This window comes from Hydra viridissima, unplaced genomic scaffold (assembly GCF_058129835.1).
Source record: "Hydra viridissima isolate aposymbiotic clone 2 unplaced genomic scaffold, HvirCarnegie_v1 scaffold_10, whole genome shotgun sequence".
Lineage (NCBI taxonomy): Eukaryota > Metazoa > Cnidaria > Hydrozoa > Anthoathecata > Hydridae > Hydra > Hydra viridissima.
Window position 1 is genome coordinate 14,886,044 of NW_028324309.1, and position 20,886 is coordinate 14,906,929.

General features: G+C 30.5%; 3 protein-coding genes and 1 pseudogene across 4 annotated transcripts; 1 reads left to right on the top strand and 3 right to left on the bottom strand.

Moving 5' to 3' along the window:
* Positions 1-22: 22 nt before the first annotated feature.
* On the bottom strand, positions 23-7,040 carry LOC149883296 (uncharacterized). Its single transcript, XM_090101049.1, has 2 exons — positions 5,944-7,040; positions 23-2,546 (listed from the first exon to the last, which is right to left on the bottom strand). The coding sequence occupies exon 2, from the start codon at positions 974-976 to the stop codon at positions 23-25; it is 954 nt and encodes a 317-aa protein (XP_089957175.1). The 5' UTR covers positions 977-2,546; positions 5,944-7,040.
* A 2,991-nt stretch (positions 7,041-10,031) lies between these two features.
* LOC149883297 (uncharacterized) lies at positions 10,032-10,448 on the bottom strand. Its single transcript, XM_090101051.1, has one exon. It carries the CDS (start codon positions 10,446-10,448, stop codon positions 10,032-10,034), a length of 417 nt encoding a protein of 138 aa, XP_089957177.1.
* A 742-nt stretch (positions 10,449-11,190) lies between these two features.
* LOC149883298 (uncharacterized) lies at positions 11,191-16,363 on the bottom strand (annotated as a pseudogene).
* A 313-nt stretch (positions 16,364-16,676) lies between these two features.
* LOC149883299 (uncharacterized) lies at positions 16,677-19,005 on the top strand. Of its 2 annotated transcripts, XR_016456077.1 has the most exons (4): positions 16,677-16,832; positions 17,207-17,311; positions 17,444-18,596; positions 18,691-19,003. XR_016456077.1 is itself a non-coding variant. In XM_090099299.1 (3 exons), the coding sequence occupies exons 1-3, from the start codon at positions 16,798-16,800 to the stop codon at positions 17,919-17,921; spliced, it is 618 nt and encodes a 205-aa protein (XP_089955425.1). In that variant the 5' UTR covers positions 16,677-16,797; the 3' UTR covers positions 17,922-19,005. The 2 variants fall into 2 exon arrangements, 1 of the variants encoding a protein (XP_089955425.1); XM_090099299.1 differs by having other exon boundaries at positions 17,444-19,005.
* Positions 19,006-20,886: the final 1,881 nt, after the last annotated feature.

Consider the following 20,886-nt stretch of genomic DNA (forward strand, 5'->3'; position numbering starts at 1 on the left):
ATTCAACCACACATCTTTCAAGCTAATTTCCATATTGTGGATGTAATTTTGAATGTTTGTATCTTTGCCACTGAACAGAAAAATCTTGATGAAGAGCTTCTAAAGAGTGTTCACTGAAAGGACCAAGGGATTTTTTCTTCATTCTGATAAAATCATCAATGTGAAAAAAAACGATGTGCGCTTTTGGGGTCACACTTAAAAATCCTAGACTTAAAAAAGATGTCCGAAATTCTTCGATTTTTTTTTTATATTCCTTGTCAAGGACGTTTCCAAAGCAAGCTATAACAACAGCACTGAATTTTTTGAATGCATCAATGATGGCTAAAACTGATGAATCTAGGTTTTCCAAGAGCTGATCTATCACTTCAATATTTTTCAGGAGTTTTTGGCAATCATTGCCAGCAAATTGTCCGCCATGATATGGTTGGATTGTGATGTTGAGTCTTTTTGGCCACTCATCTGCTTCTGGCAATGCTTCTTTTAGTGCTTTGAACAAGTGATTTACTATCCCAATAAGCAGATGAAGTTCCATTGGGGGAATTAGTTCGAAAATAAATTTGCTTGGATCAGCTTTTAGAAGCGGTTTATGGACAACATTGTTGAAAAACTTTGCCCTACTAATGTCACCACCTTTTGAAAGAAAGTCTGTGTAACAATTTTGAAGATCAGACAGCATCCTGAGCGCACCTTTTTCAGCTAAGTTCTTTGCTTCACTATCACAGTATAGGCATGGATGTGAGCTTGAGTGACATTGCAAATCACATAAAAAGTTAGCAACTTTCAAGTCGCAAGAAACCACAAAGTCTACATTTTCAGGTTGAACAAGCTCAATAAAGGTTTTGATGTTGCTGTAATTCTCATGTAGATCCTCTGCAACTGCAATTGGAAATTGCTTTTTAACTCCACTGTCTTTTAGAGCTCTAGGGGTGACAATTTTTTTTGAAGGTGGACTGCTTGAATCATCTTCATCATTCATTCTTTGAAGACTTACTGTAAGCTTTAGGAAACCTCAACCTCCATCAATCCCAACTTTTATTAGATGACCTGCTTGAAGTTGTCTCTTAAGTGAAATTTCTGCTAGAAAGTCAGAGAGATTTTTACAGTGAACAACTGTGTACTCTTTGTGTGGGATATTTTTGCCTGATGATGCAGTTGTAGTTTTTGTAAAAAAATTTGTAAGTTGCAACCCTGCTTCATGAAAATTTGCTCGATAGTTTGGCTCAAAAAGAGGCGATTTGGAAACCAAATTAAGTGTTGTTGCAAGTTTTTTGACTCCAATATTAGACATGCCTGTAGCTTGCTGAATTTGCACCAGGTCTTGGGCACTTAACTTATACTTTTCTGCAGTTGTTGACTTTGAACATGATGCTCCTAAAGACAAATTTTAAAAAACCTTTTTATGAAATGTAATCTTAGAACCGACAAAATGGGACCATTAAAAACATGAAAGATACAAAGTTTAAGTTACCGAGGGTAACAGGTAATGGACGACCTCCCTCAGTCACTGACAGCCTGATTGTCCCACCTGACGATGATTCTTGACCTTTGATAGTTGCAGAGGCTATCTGTTCAAAAACTTTTTTGTTTTCTGTTGAAATTTCTCTAAGGTTTAAATTCAAAGAAGTAGAGTTGCATTTATGAGGTAAGCCTTTCCCTAGTGGTGACAAACAATCTGAACATCTTTTCAGAGGATTTGTGGGATTTGAAGGTGTAGAATTATCCAAAGGATGTTTTTCAGTCAGTTTCAGCTTACCAATTCGGCAAATCAGGCAGTTACAGTTGGAACCTCTTGTCACAGTCTTGACATTGATAGTTTGAAAATTGTAAAGAGTAGGCAGCTTGACAGATACTCCTCTTTCAACCCTTCTAAGTTGATTTCTACACGTTCCACACATTCCAGTTGGAACTCTAGAGTCCAAAAAGTCAATATCTGCTGAAAAAATGTTTTTAAATCTCTCAAAGGCTACACCAGAAATTGATGAACTTCACTTTTTCATAAATACAACACACACTGTTTTTCTACACTCTTTGTGAGATTCGGCTCTATTGGGCATTTTGAAAGAGTCCAAGTAAACTTAAAATTACAAAAAGTACTTGTTTGTGTTTTTATTTGATAAAGCACTTATTTTATTGTCAGCAACTAATAAAAAAATTTATTTTTTTACAGCTTCCTTATTTCACTATTAAATGGAATAAATATGTAACACTGTAACATTAAGTACTAAGCAATAAAATGGACAAAGCTATTCAAAAAATATGGGCTTAAAAAAACATTTAAAACACTTCGCTTTTAAAAGAAAGCGAATTAGCAGGTAAAGATACCCCTAGGGTTATGCAATTTAAAATGGATTAGCAATATAAGCAATCTAGTTTCATTTTGTTTATTTTATATGATTATTTTTTATCAAATTTTCTTTTTTTTTAGTGGTTATCTATCAAATTTTATAGTTATTCATAAATAAAATTCATCTTTACTTCTTTATGCCTTTAGGAAAGGAGCCAATAATATGAGAAAGTTCAAAGTTATTTTTTTTCCTTGGACGTAGGCAGGGCCGGATTAGGACATTTTTAGGCCTGGGGCTGTATGTATAGGAGGGCCTAATGTGGCGGTAAGGTAGTATAAAAAAAAACAATAAATATAAATTGTAGCATAATTTATGTACTATTTAGTTAATCAATTAACTTTAAAATAGTTTTTTATATATTGACTTTTCTGGCCTTTTTTGAAGCAAACTTCTTGATCACTACTGTGAAATCTCTTGATCTAACTATGTCACTTTCAATGCATAATAAAGCCAAATCATTTAAGCGAGGTTGTCCCATTGTTGATCTAAGTTCATTCTTAACTCTTTTAAGGACTGAAAAAGATCTTTCTCCAGTACAGTTTGTGACCATAAGAGACAAATAAATTCTCAACACAGTGCAGACATTCACAAAGGTATCGGTCAAACTATTCTTAACTAGAAAGGTGTACATTTGCAATTCAACACAATCAGTTTCATTGGGCGGTGACAATTTGGCAAACAGAGAAGTGAAGTGAATAAATTCACCATGACAGTTAGGTTCAACATCTTCAAAACATGTTTCACATACAAATGAAACATGATCTCTCATACCATCATTGGACAAAGATTGTAGATTTTTAAGAAAACCAAACCTTTTGCTGACTGTATCATATGCATTAGCCCTCTGTTTAAGAGCAACTAACAATTGATCAACTATAGGCAAAAAACACTGAACTTTAAACTTATCAGAAGGCGATAACTCTAGATCTTCTGAGTCACCATAATCCCATCCTTGGTTCCTCTTGCGCTTTCGCCTTGATTCACCTTTGTACGAATCGGTACCCAGATCCTTTCCTTCCTTTTCAAATGCTGTGAACTGGCTCCGAAGAGAATGAACAAAATCACCCAAAGAACGAAGCAGTTCCGTAGCGGTGTTGAGATCCATGTCTGCCCCTTGTAAGTAATTGCTAGTGAAATTGAACCTATTCAGAATTTTTGACCACAATTGAACTAGGATACCTGTTTCATGATGACTCATTATATCTTTCAATCCTGCGGCTTTAAATCGTGTTTCTGGCTTTTGGGACATATCTTGACACATGATATCCAGTGTAGACTTCACTTGCGTATAGCCAACCTGGAGGGAGTGTACAGCATCATAATGTGCTGACCATCTGGTATCAGATAACCTTTTTAAGGTAGGCATATTAAGTGGCTTTAAAACTGCCATCAAACGATTCCAACGAGAGGTGGAGGCAGAAAAAAATACAAACAGCTTATTTACAAAGTCAAAAAACGTTACAGCCTCAGAACAACATCCTAAAGCACATTGACCAACAAGGTTAAGCGAATGAGCACAACATGGTATGTATTCAGCTAAGTTATTATGTTCTTTTATTTTTGCTTGCAGCCATTAAAACGGCCACTCATGTTTGCAGCATTATCGTAGGATTGACCTCGGCAGTCTTTAATTGAAATGCCAGTAATTTCCATAAAATCAAGTAACTTTGTTGCTAATCCTTCCCCAGTGTGCTCTTCTATAGGGATAAATGTCACAAAACGTTCAACTGGTCCTGTAGAAGTCATTTAACGGAATATAATGGTAAGCTGATCTACATGTGAAATATCTGGTGTTGTGTCAACACTAACTGCAAAGTATTTTGCTTCTTTAATCTCAGTTAAAATGTGGTCCAAAACGTCACGACTTAACACATGAATAAATTCATCACATATAGTTGATGACAGATATCACACATGACCTCGGCCTTTGTTCGCTCTTTTCTGAATATGTTCTGCAAGCAATGAGTCAAACTCAGCCACTAGCTCTAAGCAACCTTAATAATTGCCATTGTGGACAGAACCCACAATTTCGTTACTGCCACGGAATGACAACCCACGCGATGCTAACATTTTGATTACGGTAAGAATACGCAACAGTATGTCATTCCAGTACTTTTTCTCTGATTCAAATTGCTCTGTGAGCCTCTTACTAATGTGCTCTCCAGCTTTCCTACGTGTTAAAAGGGTTTCAATTGATTGAATGTGGGTTTCACTTGTTTCATGGCGAGCTAAGTCTCTTGCAGCGTGTTTCCAATCATCATATCCTGATGACATCAAAGCAGATGCTCCAATTCCACATTTTGAATTAAATAATTTACAATGGGCGCAGAAAACTTTACCAGTTGATGGGGAATAGCAAATCCAGTCTCTCTTAATTTTCTCACCATTCACTTTTTCCCGGAAAAAAAGGGACTTTGTACACTGTCGTTTAAACTTAAAAGTGTCACCAGGCAGTACTTTAGTAGACAATTTAAAATCGCTATCCATATGTTGGCATGATAAAAACCCATCTGCACTTTTGCTGAAATACTCACGCAGGTCGTCGGTTATAATCCACTCAGCCACATCGGTGTTGACAGTGTGGGTCGTCAGAGCCAGGGGTAACACTGCTGAGATAGTTGAGACGCTTGAACTTGCTGTAGCTGAGTCTGCAGGGACACTATTAGCACTACCTGGAACTGGTGCTGACATTATTGACATAGTTAGTGAATTTGAACTCGCTCTCGCTGTAGCTGATACCGAGACACTACTTGCAGTATTACAAAACTCAGTCATTTTTTTGTTTTTGTTCAATAATTCATTTAATTGAATCTCATTCTTCTTCTTTTTTTGCATTTTGTTCCAACCGCTCAGGCCGCTCCTTTTCATTTTTTATTTTAATTTTGTAAACGAATGAGCAATGCTGTAATTTTCTGCGGTAACGGAAGTGATCATAAAATAAAATAAAATAAATTTTTTTTTGATGTTTTAATGTTTGAGAACATTCAAGTTTATTTATGTTTCCATCTATGTCCGCACAACTATTAGTTTTTTAAATACACGCTAAAAAATTAACTTCGTGACATAAATTTTCTAATCAAATATGTTTTATAAGAGAGTGCTTTAAAATCATTCACTAATATAATTGTTTTTCCTTTAAAAGGTTTTTACATCAACGAATGTTTTAAAAGCATTCTCTTATAAAACCTATTTAATTAAAAAATTTATGTCACGAAGTTAATTTTTTTAGCGTGTTTTTTAAAAACTGATAGTTGTGCGGACATAGATGGAAACATAAATAACTTGAATGTTCTCAAAACATCTTTATGCGGAAAGATAATTTAAAAAATATTTGCGAATACCAAAATTCCGCCAAATATACGAAGATAGAGATATAGTATATCTCTATTCATTTATTTATTCACAACGCCTCCGCAGCTCCCAATAAATTGATTTAAAAAAACTGAGAAACATAGGAATATTTATCTGGTTTCCTAAAAAAAAAAAAAAAAAGAAGTAAAACAAAAAAAAAGTCACGGGCCTTAGGGCCTATTTTTTTTTATAAGGGCCTGGGGCTGCAGCCCCATCCGCCCCCGCCTTAATTCGGCCATGGACGTAGGCAGATGATTTCAATTTTTTTATTTTTTGAATCATGGATGTATGGGCTACCAAACGCAATTAGTTTTATTTTTTGAGCATGACTTTTATGTTTTGAGGCTCTCCGGACAGGTGTGAGCAGCAGGTTGGGTTAATTTGTTTGCAACTATTCCTTCTTCAGAACATGAAAGTTTGATTTCCTGCCAATCAATAGTACTCTGATGTGTTCTTTGAGCCAGTTTCTTGCATTTGCTAATTACTTCATCAACCATTTGTGTGTTTTTAATAGCAGACTGTAAAAAAATTAAAATTTTTTTAAAAGTTTAATTGTAAATACGATGGTTTTATTGTAATTCCAATATTTATTGTTAATTGTAAATCCGATATTTAAATGTAAACCCAAAGAAGAGAAGAAAAAAAGAAAGGAAATCTGATATGTTGCTGTAAAACAGATATTTAACTGTAACTTCGCTATTTTAATTGAAAGTATTTACCTGTAAACAGAGGTTCGTGATGTGGTCCGCACAAAGCATGTGTTGATCAACAATTCTTGATTGAGTAGCAGCATTCTTCATGTTACTAGCACCATCTGTCACACACACTCTTTTAAGATTGTCCCCAGCAAGGATGGGGAATTTGTTAATCATATTGTCCAATCTTTGTGCTAGTTTGATACCAGTTTTTCTGCCAATAAAGTTCTGACAATATAAAGTAAGCTTTTTTAACTCCAAATCCTTGTTAGAATAATGGACTGTAACGGATTCCTAAGGATCATTGTTTCTGGCAGTCCAACCGTCACTTGTGAAAGCAGCAATTTTTGCATTAGGAATGTCTTCATCAATTTACTTCTGCACGTTATTTTCTATGTTTTTGTAAAGCATTGGAAGTTTGTACTTTGCTAATGTTGTTGAACTTTTAATGGTTGCTTTAGGACACAAATAGTTTAGGAGCATTTGGATCCCTGGAGATTCAACCACTTTTAAAGGAATGTTTGATAGGACAAATGAAAGTGTGAGAACTGTATCGAATTCTTGCTGATTATCACTATGTACGGACCATTTTGGTGCATTAATATTATCTCCGATTTGACTTTGTGCTTGCGGTATTTTCTGAGATTCTTAACAAAATGCGGTGTAATATTTTAAATATTAACTCTAAATGTCCATTGATTCCAGTAGTGCTTCCATGGGTACATTTAAGTGATTTTGCGATGCCTGGACACGGAATAGATTTGGCATCATATTTATTCCTCTTTCCACTCTTTGTGTCAATCCATTCAATAGAGTCCTCATCAATGGTGAAGTGTTCCCAAATGAGTTGAACAACCATTGTAGTTTTTTCTCGCAACAACAAATCAATAAATGGTAATAATCTTATCTCTCCTAACTAAAACTCTCTTTTACAAGTTTTCTCCTTCATTTATACTCTATACTTTTCTTAAAATATCCTTCAAAAACCGCCATATATAATTGCAAACACATGTTTACTATTCTTTGGTTTTCACTGGTAAAAACTATTAAAACTATTAAATCCACAACGTCATTAAATGTTCTAGAACTTTCCGCAACAGAGTTACAACTATGCTGTTTGATTGATTGATCAATCTAGATATTTCTTCCCTGCCCACCTTAAAAATATCAATGATCAACTCCGGACCATGCTTATATTGGCAATTAAAACCATTCCTAGCGTAGGAACAATATCTTATTTACTATTAAAGCCATTCTTAGAGCCAACCCGTTTTTAAAAAAATTCAACTCCGGGCCGAGCATGGGAACATTTTGCTACTCTGAGGCTGGAAGAATTACATTTTCGAAAATGTCCAAAACGTATGGAATTCAGACGGCATCAGGAAAAAACCCCCTGAGCAAAATTCCATTTGGAAAAAATTCCAAGATAACTTTTTTATATACTTTGAAACGCTTTAGTATAGTATCATTTTATTATTGTATCAGGTTTTTTCCTGCTACAGTTTTTACTGTTTAGTTTTTAAAAATTTATTTTATTGCTTTTTTATTTTTGTTTTATCGACTGATTATATTTACGTAAGATTACTTTCAAAAAAAATTTACTTTTACATATAAAAAGTAAATTACATTTCGATGTAAAGTATTGGTATAGGTAAAATCTAAATTACTTTTTAAAGTAAATTAATTTCACATGACTTACTTTGAAATTGATTTACTTAGACAAAGAAAAAGTAAATAACATTTTTTATGTTAAATACTTTTACTAGTAGTATTGAATTACTTTAACAAGTAAAAGTTACGCAATTTTAAAATTAACTTTATGTAAGTATTTTTTACATGTAATATATTATTTTACTATGCTACTTTTTAAAAAATGAATTACTTTTAAATGTAAATATATTTGATAATTTAATCTAAGTTATGTAAAGTAATATTTGTTTAAAAGTAACTTTTTGACATCAAAGAAAGTAAATGTGCTATCCCTAGTAGGTTTGTAGGAACTAAATACAAAAACTTAAATCAAATTACAGCTTTACAAGCTTTTCGTCATTCGGAAATTTATTTCCAATTAATTTCCGATGGAGTGTTTAATTGCAGGGGGGGGGGGGGGAATTTGCGAAAATCTAAATCGGTTTTTACCATAGATATATAAAACACTGGATCCGGCAACCCCTATCTGGCCTTATAAAAAAATGAAGCCGAGCTGTTTTTGAAAATGTGACGTAGAGTGAGGCAAAATGTTCTTACGCGAATGAATTCGTATAACTTCAGTATATCTTCACTGTAAGATTACTGTTTATTATTAATTGTTTATTATACGAATTCGTAAACAGTTTAAAGTAGCATGTAAAATGATATAGCAGTTTACTTTTGTAAATAGGTTTAATAAAAGGAATTATGTATTAATAAAGTTAAATAAAGTTTATCTAATGAGATTATATAATCTTTGTCATTAAGTTATTTGGCTCAAGACTTGAGGTTATTAAGAATTTATCAGTATAGCGTGAGTCAAGAGATCTAAGGAATTAATAATAAACAGTTATCTTACAGTGAAGTTATACTGGCAAACAAAATATACAGTCTAAATGTTGAAATTATGTTCCTGTTGAATATTGATGTAGCTTTCAAAATATGACATTTTCAAAAGACTTAAAACAACTATATATATATATATATATATATCTATATGTGTGTACATTATACTCACTATAATATATACCTATATTTATGTATATTATACATGTTTGGTTTACTGTATATTGACAAAAACTTTATTCTGTTGAATTAAGGTAATTTTTTTTTACAATAAAATGAAAAATATTGGTAATAAGGACTGAAAATAGTTAATATATACACTGCCGCTCACGGTAGTTAGGACAATCGAGATTTTTTCAAAAAAGCAGTATAAGTATGTAACTACGTTATAGAATTTTTGATTTATATTAATAAAAATTATATTTTTTATACATTTTCAATATAAAATATATTATTAGTCAGTTTTATATAATAAAAATTTACAAAAACCATTATAATAATTAAATTTTCTTTTCGTCAAAAAACCACCCTTTGATTTAATAACTGCTTTAACTATTCTCGGCATTCTTTCAATTTATTTTCTAATTGTTTCTTTCTGAATATTAATCCATTCCTGTTCTATAATGTTCCACAAATGGGATTTTGATGTTGGACATACAGTTCTAATTTTTCTATCCAGTTCATCCCATAGTAACTCATTGGGGTTGAGGTCTGGGCTTTGGGGAGGCCAGGTCATTACACGTAATACATTTTCAGCTTTTTTTTTATTCTAAATAATTGTAGTATGTTTAGGGTCATTATCATGCATCAGAATAAAATTGTCTCCGAATAATCGAAGTCCCGAAGGGATCGCACTTGTTTCCAGGATATCTCTAAAATGTTCTTTTCTCATTATACCATCGATTTTACGCAAATCTCCCACTCCATCCAGAGAGAAACAACCCCAAACTATCACAGAGCCTTCACCATGTTTTACTGTTGGAACCAGACATTGAGTTAGCATTTTTGCTTCGGCAGATCTTCTGACGTAAACTCTTCGTTTATTTCCGAAAGCTTCAAATTTTGACTCATCGGTCCAGAGTACTTGTTTCCATTCATCCATCGTCTAGTTTTTTTGGAACTGTGCCCAACGGAATTTCTTCTGTCGATTTCCTTTTCGTAGATATGGTTTTCGGATAGCAACACAACCATTCAAATTAGCTTTTTGCAATCTTTGTTTGATTGTACTGACAGAAACTTTTTTTTCTCGATCACAGTTGAAAATAGCTGTTATTTGTGGAGCAGTTAACATTCGATTACTCTTACTGATAACTTTTATACGACAGTCATCAGTTTTTGTTTTTATGCGAGAAGGACCTGGACGATTTCTGTCTTCTAAACTTCCAGATTCTCCATATCGACGAATTGTATAGCTAACTGTTGATTTACTCAGATTTAATTTTTCAGCTATTTGTCTAACTGTGTAGTCTTCTTGAAGCAAAGTGAGTATTGCTGCCCTTTTTTCTACACTTATTGGCTTCATTTTTTTCAATATTTTGAATTTACACTAAAAAAAATAACTTAATTATACCTCTGAACTTCTGCACTTGAAATTTTTAAAACATTAACACAAAATACACAAAATATCTGCATATTAAAACACTGTAAACAATAGAAATACTTGTTAAATGACAAACTTAAAAGATTTGAATCGATAATGTAAAATACAGGTTCATACGTGATTTTAACATGTTTCTGGGTTCTCTGTTTATCAATTTAAAATTTTTTTACTGACTTTTACTTGCGTGTACAATTTATGTTATTTTAATTTATTTACATTAAAATAACTTAATTTAGAATTTTTTTATAAAAATACAAACAGTGACGCTTTACAAAAAATAGGATCAAATACATAAAAATGAAAAATAAACTATAATTAAAAATATTTTCATAACATTTTATTGTGACAATCTCCTTTAAAGTTCTAGAGTTGATTATTTAGTTACCATAATCTTTTACATTTTCATGCTGACTCCTGACTGCATCTAAAAAAAGAGAAAATTGAACATTGATAAAATTTTGAAAGAAGTATTTTAACAATATTTTTTTATTAAAGTATGATGATACATCATAAACAAATAAAAAAAACAATATAAGACATAAATCAGTTTCTTAAATTGAAATAATGTGAATAGCAAAAGTTAGAAGATATTGTTAATTTATAAAGTTACTTAACAGCAGTTAAAAAAATATTTTTATTAGTAAAAGAAAAGCCAACTTTTTTTTTATAAAGTTTTATTCAGATTTTAAATTTTTTTCTTCTCAGTTCGAATATTCAAGACACCAGCTTGTCGAAATCACTCTCCAATAAAACTGTGGAGTTTAATATCTTTGGTGTCAGCATGGTGACTACTAACTGCTTCTAAATATAAAAAGATACAGAACTTGAAAACATAAAATTGAAATACCTTTGTATATTTGAAACGTGACTTAGTCACATTTAATAAAATATGATGTATAAACTTGTTCCTTTGTACTTATACATATAATGGCTGAATAAATATTTTTGAATTCGGTGCAAAAATTACACTTCTTCGCAGTACCCGTTATATTATATTTCGAAGCAACATCTTTAGTTAAAAGTTTATTCATTGCCTCATAGATAAATTTTTTAGGGTGGATGCCACAAGCGCGAGCTAAAACTGCCACCTGTAATAATAGTTTACTATATATAATAACATGATAAATTAAGTAACCAGTAAAAAATCTCGGGGGATGGGGGGTATGCATCCCCCTCTGTCAGAATATTTAAAGCATCAGAATACGAAGCAAAAATCTTGAAAACACTAAATCTAATTGCTATGGATATAAGACATAGATGTCTTGAGATGTAAAAGACATTTACAATAATACTTTTTATTGGATTTTCATGAATTTCTATTTAAGATTTTGATTTTTAGAATAAGTTTAAACTCATTCCACACCTCTACTGTGAACTCCTGTTTATATATCGCTGTTTACTTTTCGCTATTTGCTTAAATACTACTGCAAAAAAAACAGTGAACATTACCTTCCTGTAACAAACTAACAGTAATACAATACGATATTACTAATTACATTGTATGTATTTGAAATTTGAAAAAATATTTTTAGCTTGAACTAGATTTTTAACTGACTAATACAGTGTTATAACTTATGTGTTATAAATAATTAAAAAATTGATAACATAAACTTGTGAACATACCTGCTGCAAATATATATTTTTGTCTTCTAATTTACTCCCCCAAATCCTCAAAATTGTCAATAGTAATTAAGACAAACATGTTAACATTATCTACCCCTGTATGCTGCAGAACTGAAAACTTATCTATGAGATCTTTTTGGGTTTGCCTAATATCAGATAAATCTTTTTTTATATTTTTTCAAAATTTTTATCAGATTTTTCTGGAAAACTAAAAATAAAGAAATTTTAAGTTACAAAAAGATACATTATTTAAGTCTACTAATAGATATCTTTCAAGTAAATAAATTTTTATTTTATTAAATATGAATAATAAGATTAAATAAAAATAAGAGTATTTAAAAACTAGTTTTAACAACACAACAATAAATAAATTTTTTGCCTACTACTGAAGCGTATATTCAAAGCAAATGTTGAGCTTTATTTTCTCAAACTACTATTAAAAATTCTTTTTGTAATAAATTAAGAAAGTTCAATATAAAACATATAATATAATATCTATTATATTATATATAAAATAATATTATATTATATATAAAATAAATATGTCTCAACCAGAGAAGTATGAAAGATCCAGTCAAAAATGTTTGTACCAAGAAAATTCCTATTTAAATATCTAGAAATCTAGTTATTAGTGTATATATATATATATATATATATATATATATATATATATATATATATATATATATATATATATATACACAGTGCTTCCAGAAAGTATTAGCGCACTCGTAATTTTTTTGTTATGGACAACTTCAAATAAATATAAATTGTAAAGTAATTTAAGTTTTGAACTAATTTTTTTTTTAAATGAAAGGTAAAAGTAATGAAATTAAATTATAATTCAAATATTGTCAACCTGCTTTTTTTTTTTATGAGTTAATTAGAAGTTTAATGACTACTCGGAAAAATTTCTGAAATTAAGCGTGCAAAAGTATTAGCGCACTCGTTTAAAATGTATTAGCACACTCTTTTAAATCCTTTGAGAAAAACTTTTTTGGTTAATTTTTGTTAAAAACTCTCTGCTGATTTATAATAGTCAATAAAAAATATAAGAGGAATAAATTGAAGTGGCGGAAAATCATTTGAAATACAGTTAGTTAAAACTTTAAAATTGCAACAACAAAAAAATGGGTGTAAGGAGCATATCAATTGAAACAAAGTGGCAAGTTGTTGGCCTGAACAAAAGTGGTTTAGCAATCGAGAAATCGGACGTCAACTTGAAATCAGTGAATGCAGCGTTAGAACAACGCTCAAAAATTATAATGAGTTTGGAACAGTCAAAGGCAAAAGTCGCTCTGGTCGTCCCAAAAGAATGTCAGAAAGGGACGAAAATAAAGCAGTTATGCTCGCTAGACGCAACCCAAACATGAGCATAGCCAAAATCGCCTCAGACCTGAATACAGCGTTGGGTGCACATCAAGTTAGCCGATCAACAATTAGCAAGCTTATGAAGAAAAAACACCTCAACTCATACCTTGCAACAAAGAAGCCACTATTAAGTATCAAAGACCTCTCAAGCGTAAAAAATGGTGCAAAGAGAGAGCTGCATGGACTGTAGAGCAATAGAGAAAAGTAATTTTCTCGGACGAGTCAAATTTTGAAATTATTAATCGCAAGAAAAGGGTTGTCGCGAGGAGATACAAAAACGAAAAATATAATCCTCGTTTTATCATGTCAAAAGTTCAAGGAGGAGGAGGTTCAATTGGCATTTGGGGCTGCATTGCTGGATCTAGCAATGGACTGGCGCATCTTTACACTGATCGCCCTAATCAACATCGATATAGAGAGATATTAGAAGATTATTTAAAGCCATCAATGGACGTTTTCAAGGCTGACTCCACCTGGCAATTTCAACAAGATAACGCTCCTTGCGAGACAGCACGCTCAATAAAGCAATACATGGAAGAAAAACGGTTGAATCTAATGCCATGGCCCGCTCGCTCACCTGATTTAAATCCTATTGAAAATCTTTGGAGTTGGATGGACTGCAAATTAAAAAAAAGCAAGCCCACTAACTTGGTGCAGCTCAAAACGCAAATCCAAGAGTTGTGGAACACCGTGCCACAAGAACTAATCAGAAAACTTATAGATTCTATGCCGCATAGAGTCTTGGCATACCTTAAAAACAAAGGTGGTCACATAAAATATTAAACTTTCTTAGAATCTTTGAAAAACTGTAAGTGCGCTAATACTTTTGCACGCTTAATTTCAGACATTTTTCCGAGTAGTCATTAAACTTCTAATTAACTCATAAAAAAACAAGCAGGTTGACAATATTTGACATTATAATTTAATTTCATAGCTTTTACCTTTCATTTTAAAAAAAATTTGTTCAAAATTTAAATTACTTTACAATTTATATTGATTTGAAGTTGTCCATAATAAAAAAATTACGAGTGCGCTAATACTTTCTGGAAGCACTGTATATATATATATATATATATATATATATATATATATATATATATATATATATATATATATATATATATATATATATATATATATATATATATATATACACTAATAACTAGATTTCTGGATATTTAAATAGGAATTTTCTTGGTACAAACATTTTTTACTGGATCTTTCATAAATCTCTGGTTGAGACATTCATTTTATATATAATATAATATTATTTTATATATAATATAATAGATATTATATTATATAAAAATAAAAATGTCCCAGAGCATTATGAAAACTCTAGTGTCAAAATGATTGTACCAAGAAAATGCGTAATTAAATAACTAGAAATCTAGCTTATTGTTTAATTAATTGTTTTGTATGAAAGCTTAAAAATTTAAATTTAAAGTTTAACTATACCATCTTGTGATACAGTGGGTGTACTATCTATGTCATCTAAAGATTAACTGCTGCAACCTGCAATGAAAAACTTTGTTTATTCAAATACACAAGTTTTATATGAATTTAATACCCAACATATATAAAGAATAAAAACGGTACTATTGCTTGTGTTATGCTGCAGGAGATAAGATTGAGATGGTACTTTAGTTTGAGATTCTGGATCAATCTCCAAATCGATTCTTCGCTTCTTTTTAGTAATCAAATTCAGATTTGAAGGCACTTCAAAAAAAAAAAGAAAAAAAAGAAACTTAAATTTCATTATAGAAAACTACACTTTAAAATACCTGGAAAATTAAACTTCTTAAAACATATCTGATATACTTTATATGTATATTGTAAAGTCCTACAAAAATCTTTGTTAGCATAACAAATAATACTAATTGATCTTACTAAATTTAAGTTCAGTGTTATAAGGAGTATTATTTGTTATACCAAAGTCTAAAAAACTTTTCTCAAAGAAGAAAAAATTATACAACAGCATTGAAAACACAACAACAACAAAATTTTATAAATATTAATTTTTAAATATAAATAAAATACAGAACATTTTTGTAGTGATGGTGGAAGTAACGGAAAATTTTTGATTATGGTCCCTTGCTCTTCATCACTGCTGCAAACCAATTTAGGCCTTTTTATTTGATTGGAAGCAACATCATTATCTATAATAAACAATAAACCTGTTCACAAATTTTGCTGATGCGTCAAAAGTTTTTTTAGTAAAATACTAAACAAAATAAAGTAAATTAGCTCAAACAACCCAAATCATCATAATCACTCATAAAATATGGTAAAACCGTTCGACATTTTCGCTTGGAAAGATTATCATCATCTGTATCTTTGTTCGTATCAATGACAAGCTCACATTCAGAAAAGCTGCCTAAAATAAAAAAAAACAAAACAAAACACGAAAATGCAAATACTATAAAATATAGATAATTGTTTCATAAAAGTAATGACTTAAACTTACTTCCGCTTCCATATTTCTTTAATAAAATAAACCTGAACCAGTCTTTTTTTAGTAGTTGCCTTTTTAAAATTAATGGCTTCACATTTGGTACTAGAGGCTTGCACACCCAAAAATTTAAAAATAAAAGCTTATATAAATAATTAAGTAATCATAATATAATTCGTACAGAAATGCTTAATGTTTAATGTTTAATGTTTAACGTCGTTTCGTCATTAGTTACTAGGCTTTGAAATAGCGCGTTATCTAAATGCACGCGGCCATTGGAGAAAGATCTCTTGAGCGAGTTAAAACTTTTTTCCTTTTGGAATTTAATTATTAGTTTAGATATTATTACATAAAGAATCATATTAGGATAAATAATCGTTGTTAAGATCATATTATAGTTGAAGTATATATATAAAAAATAGTTATATATACAATTTTTTTAGATAAAGTAGAAAGGATTTAAATTTTTATTAGAAAAAGTAGAAAGGATTTTAATTTTTTAAATCGTTTATATTTTGTTTGTTTTAGTTTTTCTTTTAGCAGTTTTATTTTCACTAGCAAAAAGCAACCCGTAATACGGTTTATGGTCGGTCTATTACTTAATTTATAGTATTTTATTTTTTAGAAGGAAAATAGAGGTATGGATGTTATTTAAAGTTATACTGATGCTATTTTCATAAAATGGTTATCACTACTTTGAAATTTCTGTGATGCTAATAACTATTTTTGTTCTTTTTTAGAAAATTTAGAAAAATAAATTAAAATTTTGTGCCAACACTGACAATGCATGTCACATGTTATTGTATGTAAAGGTTAAATGTTGTTATGAAGATTACAGTTCTTATGAGAAAAAAAAGAAGGTAAAAAGAATTGTTTGTAAATATATATTTTTATCTTAAATTTTCTTGCGTCATTTTTAGAATTTTTCTTTGCACACGTTTATTGTTTGCATATATGCTTTTTTGATATGTATGTGTGTGAATAAGTGCTTTATAGTTGTTTTATCAATGTGTTTTTATAATAATGTAAAGTGTTTTTTTACTGTTTGTGTATGTGTTAATATGTGTTACATAAGGTATTTATTTATTTTAGTATATATTTAACCTTATATACATATTTAAACACATTTATTGTGCTTATAGTTTGTACATATGTTTATATTATGTTCTTTCCGTGTTTTTAAAGTGCTGTGACTTGGTAAACATCTACCTGAAAATCAATTATTGTATTTTAGAGAAGGAGCAGAACAAATGGCTTTAGATCGTGCAGCTCAATGTGATACGCACCTGACGGCATGGTTTAAGTTAAATACTGAAAATGAAAGAGCATATTGCTATTCGTATGTAGACATTCCTTATCACTTTATATTTGATGATAAACATTGTAAATGGAAGGTTAGATAAAGGGGTGGTAATAAGGTGATAGTAAGAATGTATAAAGTTAATCTAACTGGAGAATTGTTTTTTCTTAGACTGTTACTTTTACAAGCAAAACAAGCAACATCTTGGGAGGATGTGCATACTGTTAATGGTATTGTCCTTGAAACGTTTCGTGAAGCATGTGTTTTGAAAGGCCTGTTGCAAGATGACACTGAATGGCAGAATACTCTTTCTGAGGCGGTTTTAACACATATGTCAAAGAAAATTAGACAGTTGTTTTCAATTATTTTGACCTTTTGTGAACCTGACAATCCTTTACATCTCTGGAATACATACAAATTTTTTATGATGGAAGATTTCATTCACCACTCAGTCCCACTTCTAATAGCTGAACAAGCTACTCTTCATCAAATTGAAAAGATTATTAATCAAATGTGTTATATAAAACCATATTTGTTTATAGTTGTATATATGTTTAAATTATGTTGTTTCCATGTTTTCAAAGTATTGTCATTTGGCATTATGTTGAGCAAGATTGATAACCTTGCCAGCCAAGCGATGTACTTATAGCAGAGTTGTGACTTGGCAGCATTTAGTGCTAGGCGGAGTTGCTTTGGAACTTGGTTGTGTTGTCTAGCCTTTTTTAATTATTCTCCAAAAAAAAAAAATAATAATGTCTGTTAATGTTTAGCTTAATGTGTATGAGAGTATGCAACCTTGATCTTTAAATCTAGGGTGTTTTCATGTCCTAAATTTGAAGTAATTGAATAACTAATATTGAATATAAAAACAAATATACTTTTATGTATTTATATGTTTAGTAAAAAGATAGATATAGTTAACTTTAAATTGGTTTTCTAATTTTGCCTTTCATATTTTAATTTGGTTTGTTATCTTCACTGGATTTTAGGATGAAGGATGTAAATATTCTATTGTTATGTGTTATTGTTGTGATGTTTTGTGTTGGTATTCATTTTTAACAATAGACACCTTCATGTTGGTGACTATTGTAAAAAATGAATAATAGGTTGTTTCATTATTGGTACTTACTGCTTTTATTTATTTACTGAAAGCCAAGACAACATTATGCTAAAAATGCAATTTATATCTTAAATTTGTTTTTTTTAATATATATATATATATATAGTATTGTTAATCCTTTTGTACTTCGAAACAGATTTTATTGTTACATTTTCGATAAATGTTTATATTAACTGCCATGTCAAAATGGGTTACTATAAACAGGTAAATCGATTTTCAGTTTTTATGTGGTGTTTTGTGATTTTTGTTGTTGTTGTTGTTGTAATTATAGTATCATAGTTCCTTTTTTTTTCTTTAGGATTTACGATTGACGCATTCATACGATTTATAAAAAGAAACCTGATTACCTTTTATTGTAATTTTTGGTCAGTTAAAATGATATAAATGTATGCAATTAGGTCAATTTTTTTAAAGTTTTCTCTATTTTAAGCCTAATAATTTGCTGTACGTAATTTAGGGAATCTTTTTAAATGGGTGGTTAATATTGTAGTTTAGCGCATTTTTCAAATATCGAGTTACTTAAATTTTATAAGATTTTTAACTAATTAATTAGCTTAGTTTGCATTTGCAACACTTTTGAGGAAAGAAAAAATTTTTATATATGTTAAATTCTTATAAATATTAAAAAGAAAAAATTCTTATACACGCAAATCATTGTTTTACATTTCATTATTCTGGTAAAAGGTCTTCATCAAAAACTTGACTACTCTTAATAAAAATAACTATTCTCCTCACCACCATTAAGGCAAAAACGGGGAAGGGAGGTCCTTTATTAGTGTCAAAATATTTAAGAGAATTAAATTTCGAGTAACAAAAGGAATTTTTAGTAAATGGTAGTAAATTACCGTTTACTAAAAGCTATTGAAACAGAGGACACATATATAAAAATGGTCAGATTAGTGCCATATATAGTAATGGTCAGTTATTTTTAATAAATTTATTTGGTTGTGTGCATTTAACGTTTTAAAGACAATTTCCTGTTTTAAAGAAAAATGTGTCAAGGGGATACCAAAAAATTAATAAATCATGTATAATTTACGTTCGCTTAATATTAATCTTATTAATTAAAGTTCATGTTATAAAAAATATAACAAGAATATAGCCTTACTTTTTCGTCAATTTAAAGCATGATAAAGTGTTATTGTTTTGTGTTAGTAACTTAGTAAATGTCTGCCTTACACTGATATGATCTGTCAGTTGTAAATTACTCAATGTTAAATATACAAGAAAATATGAAAATATACAAGAAAATATACTCAATGAAAATATACAAGATTGTTTTCTTAAGAGAAGAAAGGAAAAAGATTCTTTTCTCTTGTACGGTAATAAGTAATTTTTGTTCCTCTTTCCAGCAAGTTTTTGTCATTCAATCCGGAAGCAAGTAATTCAGAAGCTGCTTTTGAAAAGTTGAGTTCTCTAACCAAATCATTTAATTCTTCTTGTCTGAAACGTTGAGGTACTGATGACATTCCTTCATAATCACCATCCCGTTCATTTAAATTGTTATCAAATTATTGATCAGATAAACATTGTCATCTTCGAGTTCTGGTAGTTGGTGAAACGTTGGTATTGGCACTTCATCTGAATGAGGACTCGCGCGTCTAGCAGAAGGTGAATCCAAATAGTGCGAAAACATCCTGATAAGCTTTAGCCCGTTCTTTAAAATTTACACTGATTATTTTCAAATTTTTCTCAAATATATTTGTTTGAAATGCTTCTTTAGGAGTCAATTTGGTTTGTGGTGTTTGAGATTCATCTGGAAATCTTTTGTTTGTTCGTTGCTTTTTGATTGTGTAGTCGGTGTCTGGAAGCAACTTTTTTGCAACTTTTTCAATAACATTATAATCGCCAACTAATTTATCAAAAAAAATCACCAAAAGATGAGTATAAATTCGAACAAGTGTCTAGGGTAATTTTTGTATCTTGTAGACATTTTGAAACTAAGTTTATTTGATTCAGGACGGTGTTCCAAAAAACTGTTTGTAATGCAAATTCAAATTCGTCCATCTTTCCAATCAGATTATGTGCCTCCGCTCTCGAATTCGAGTCAAAGCTTGAATCTTCCGCGCTTTCATTCAAAGAATCTTCTATGTCTTCGTAGTTTCGATATATTGTATTCACAAAGTCTGCACGAGCACTCCATCGGGTTTCAGACAAAGATTTAACAGACCTATCTGAAAATTTCTCTAGAACAGCCCATCGTTTGGTTGATGACGAAAAAAAGTTATATTTTTTGTTGAACTATTCCGAAAAAATTAATTGACTCTATACAACAATCAACACCAGATGAACCCACTAAATTCAATGAATGTGTAGCACACGGCAAAAAGGCGGCCAACTTATTGATATTCAAAATTTTTGTCTTCATACCTTTATATTTTCCAGACATGTTTGGCGTGTTGTCATATGATTGTGATCTACAGTTGGATATGTACAAGCTGAGAGTTGAATCCAAAAAATTGCTAGTTACTTCAGCTAATTTCTCACCCGAGTG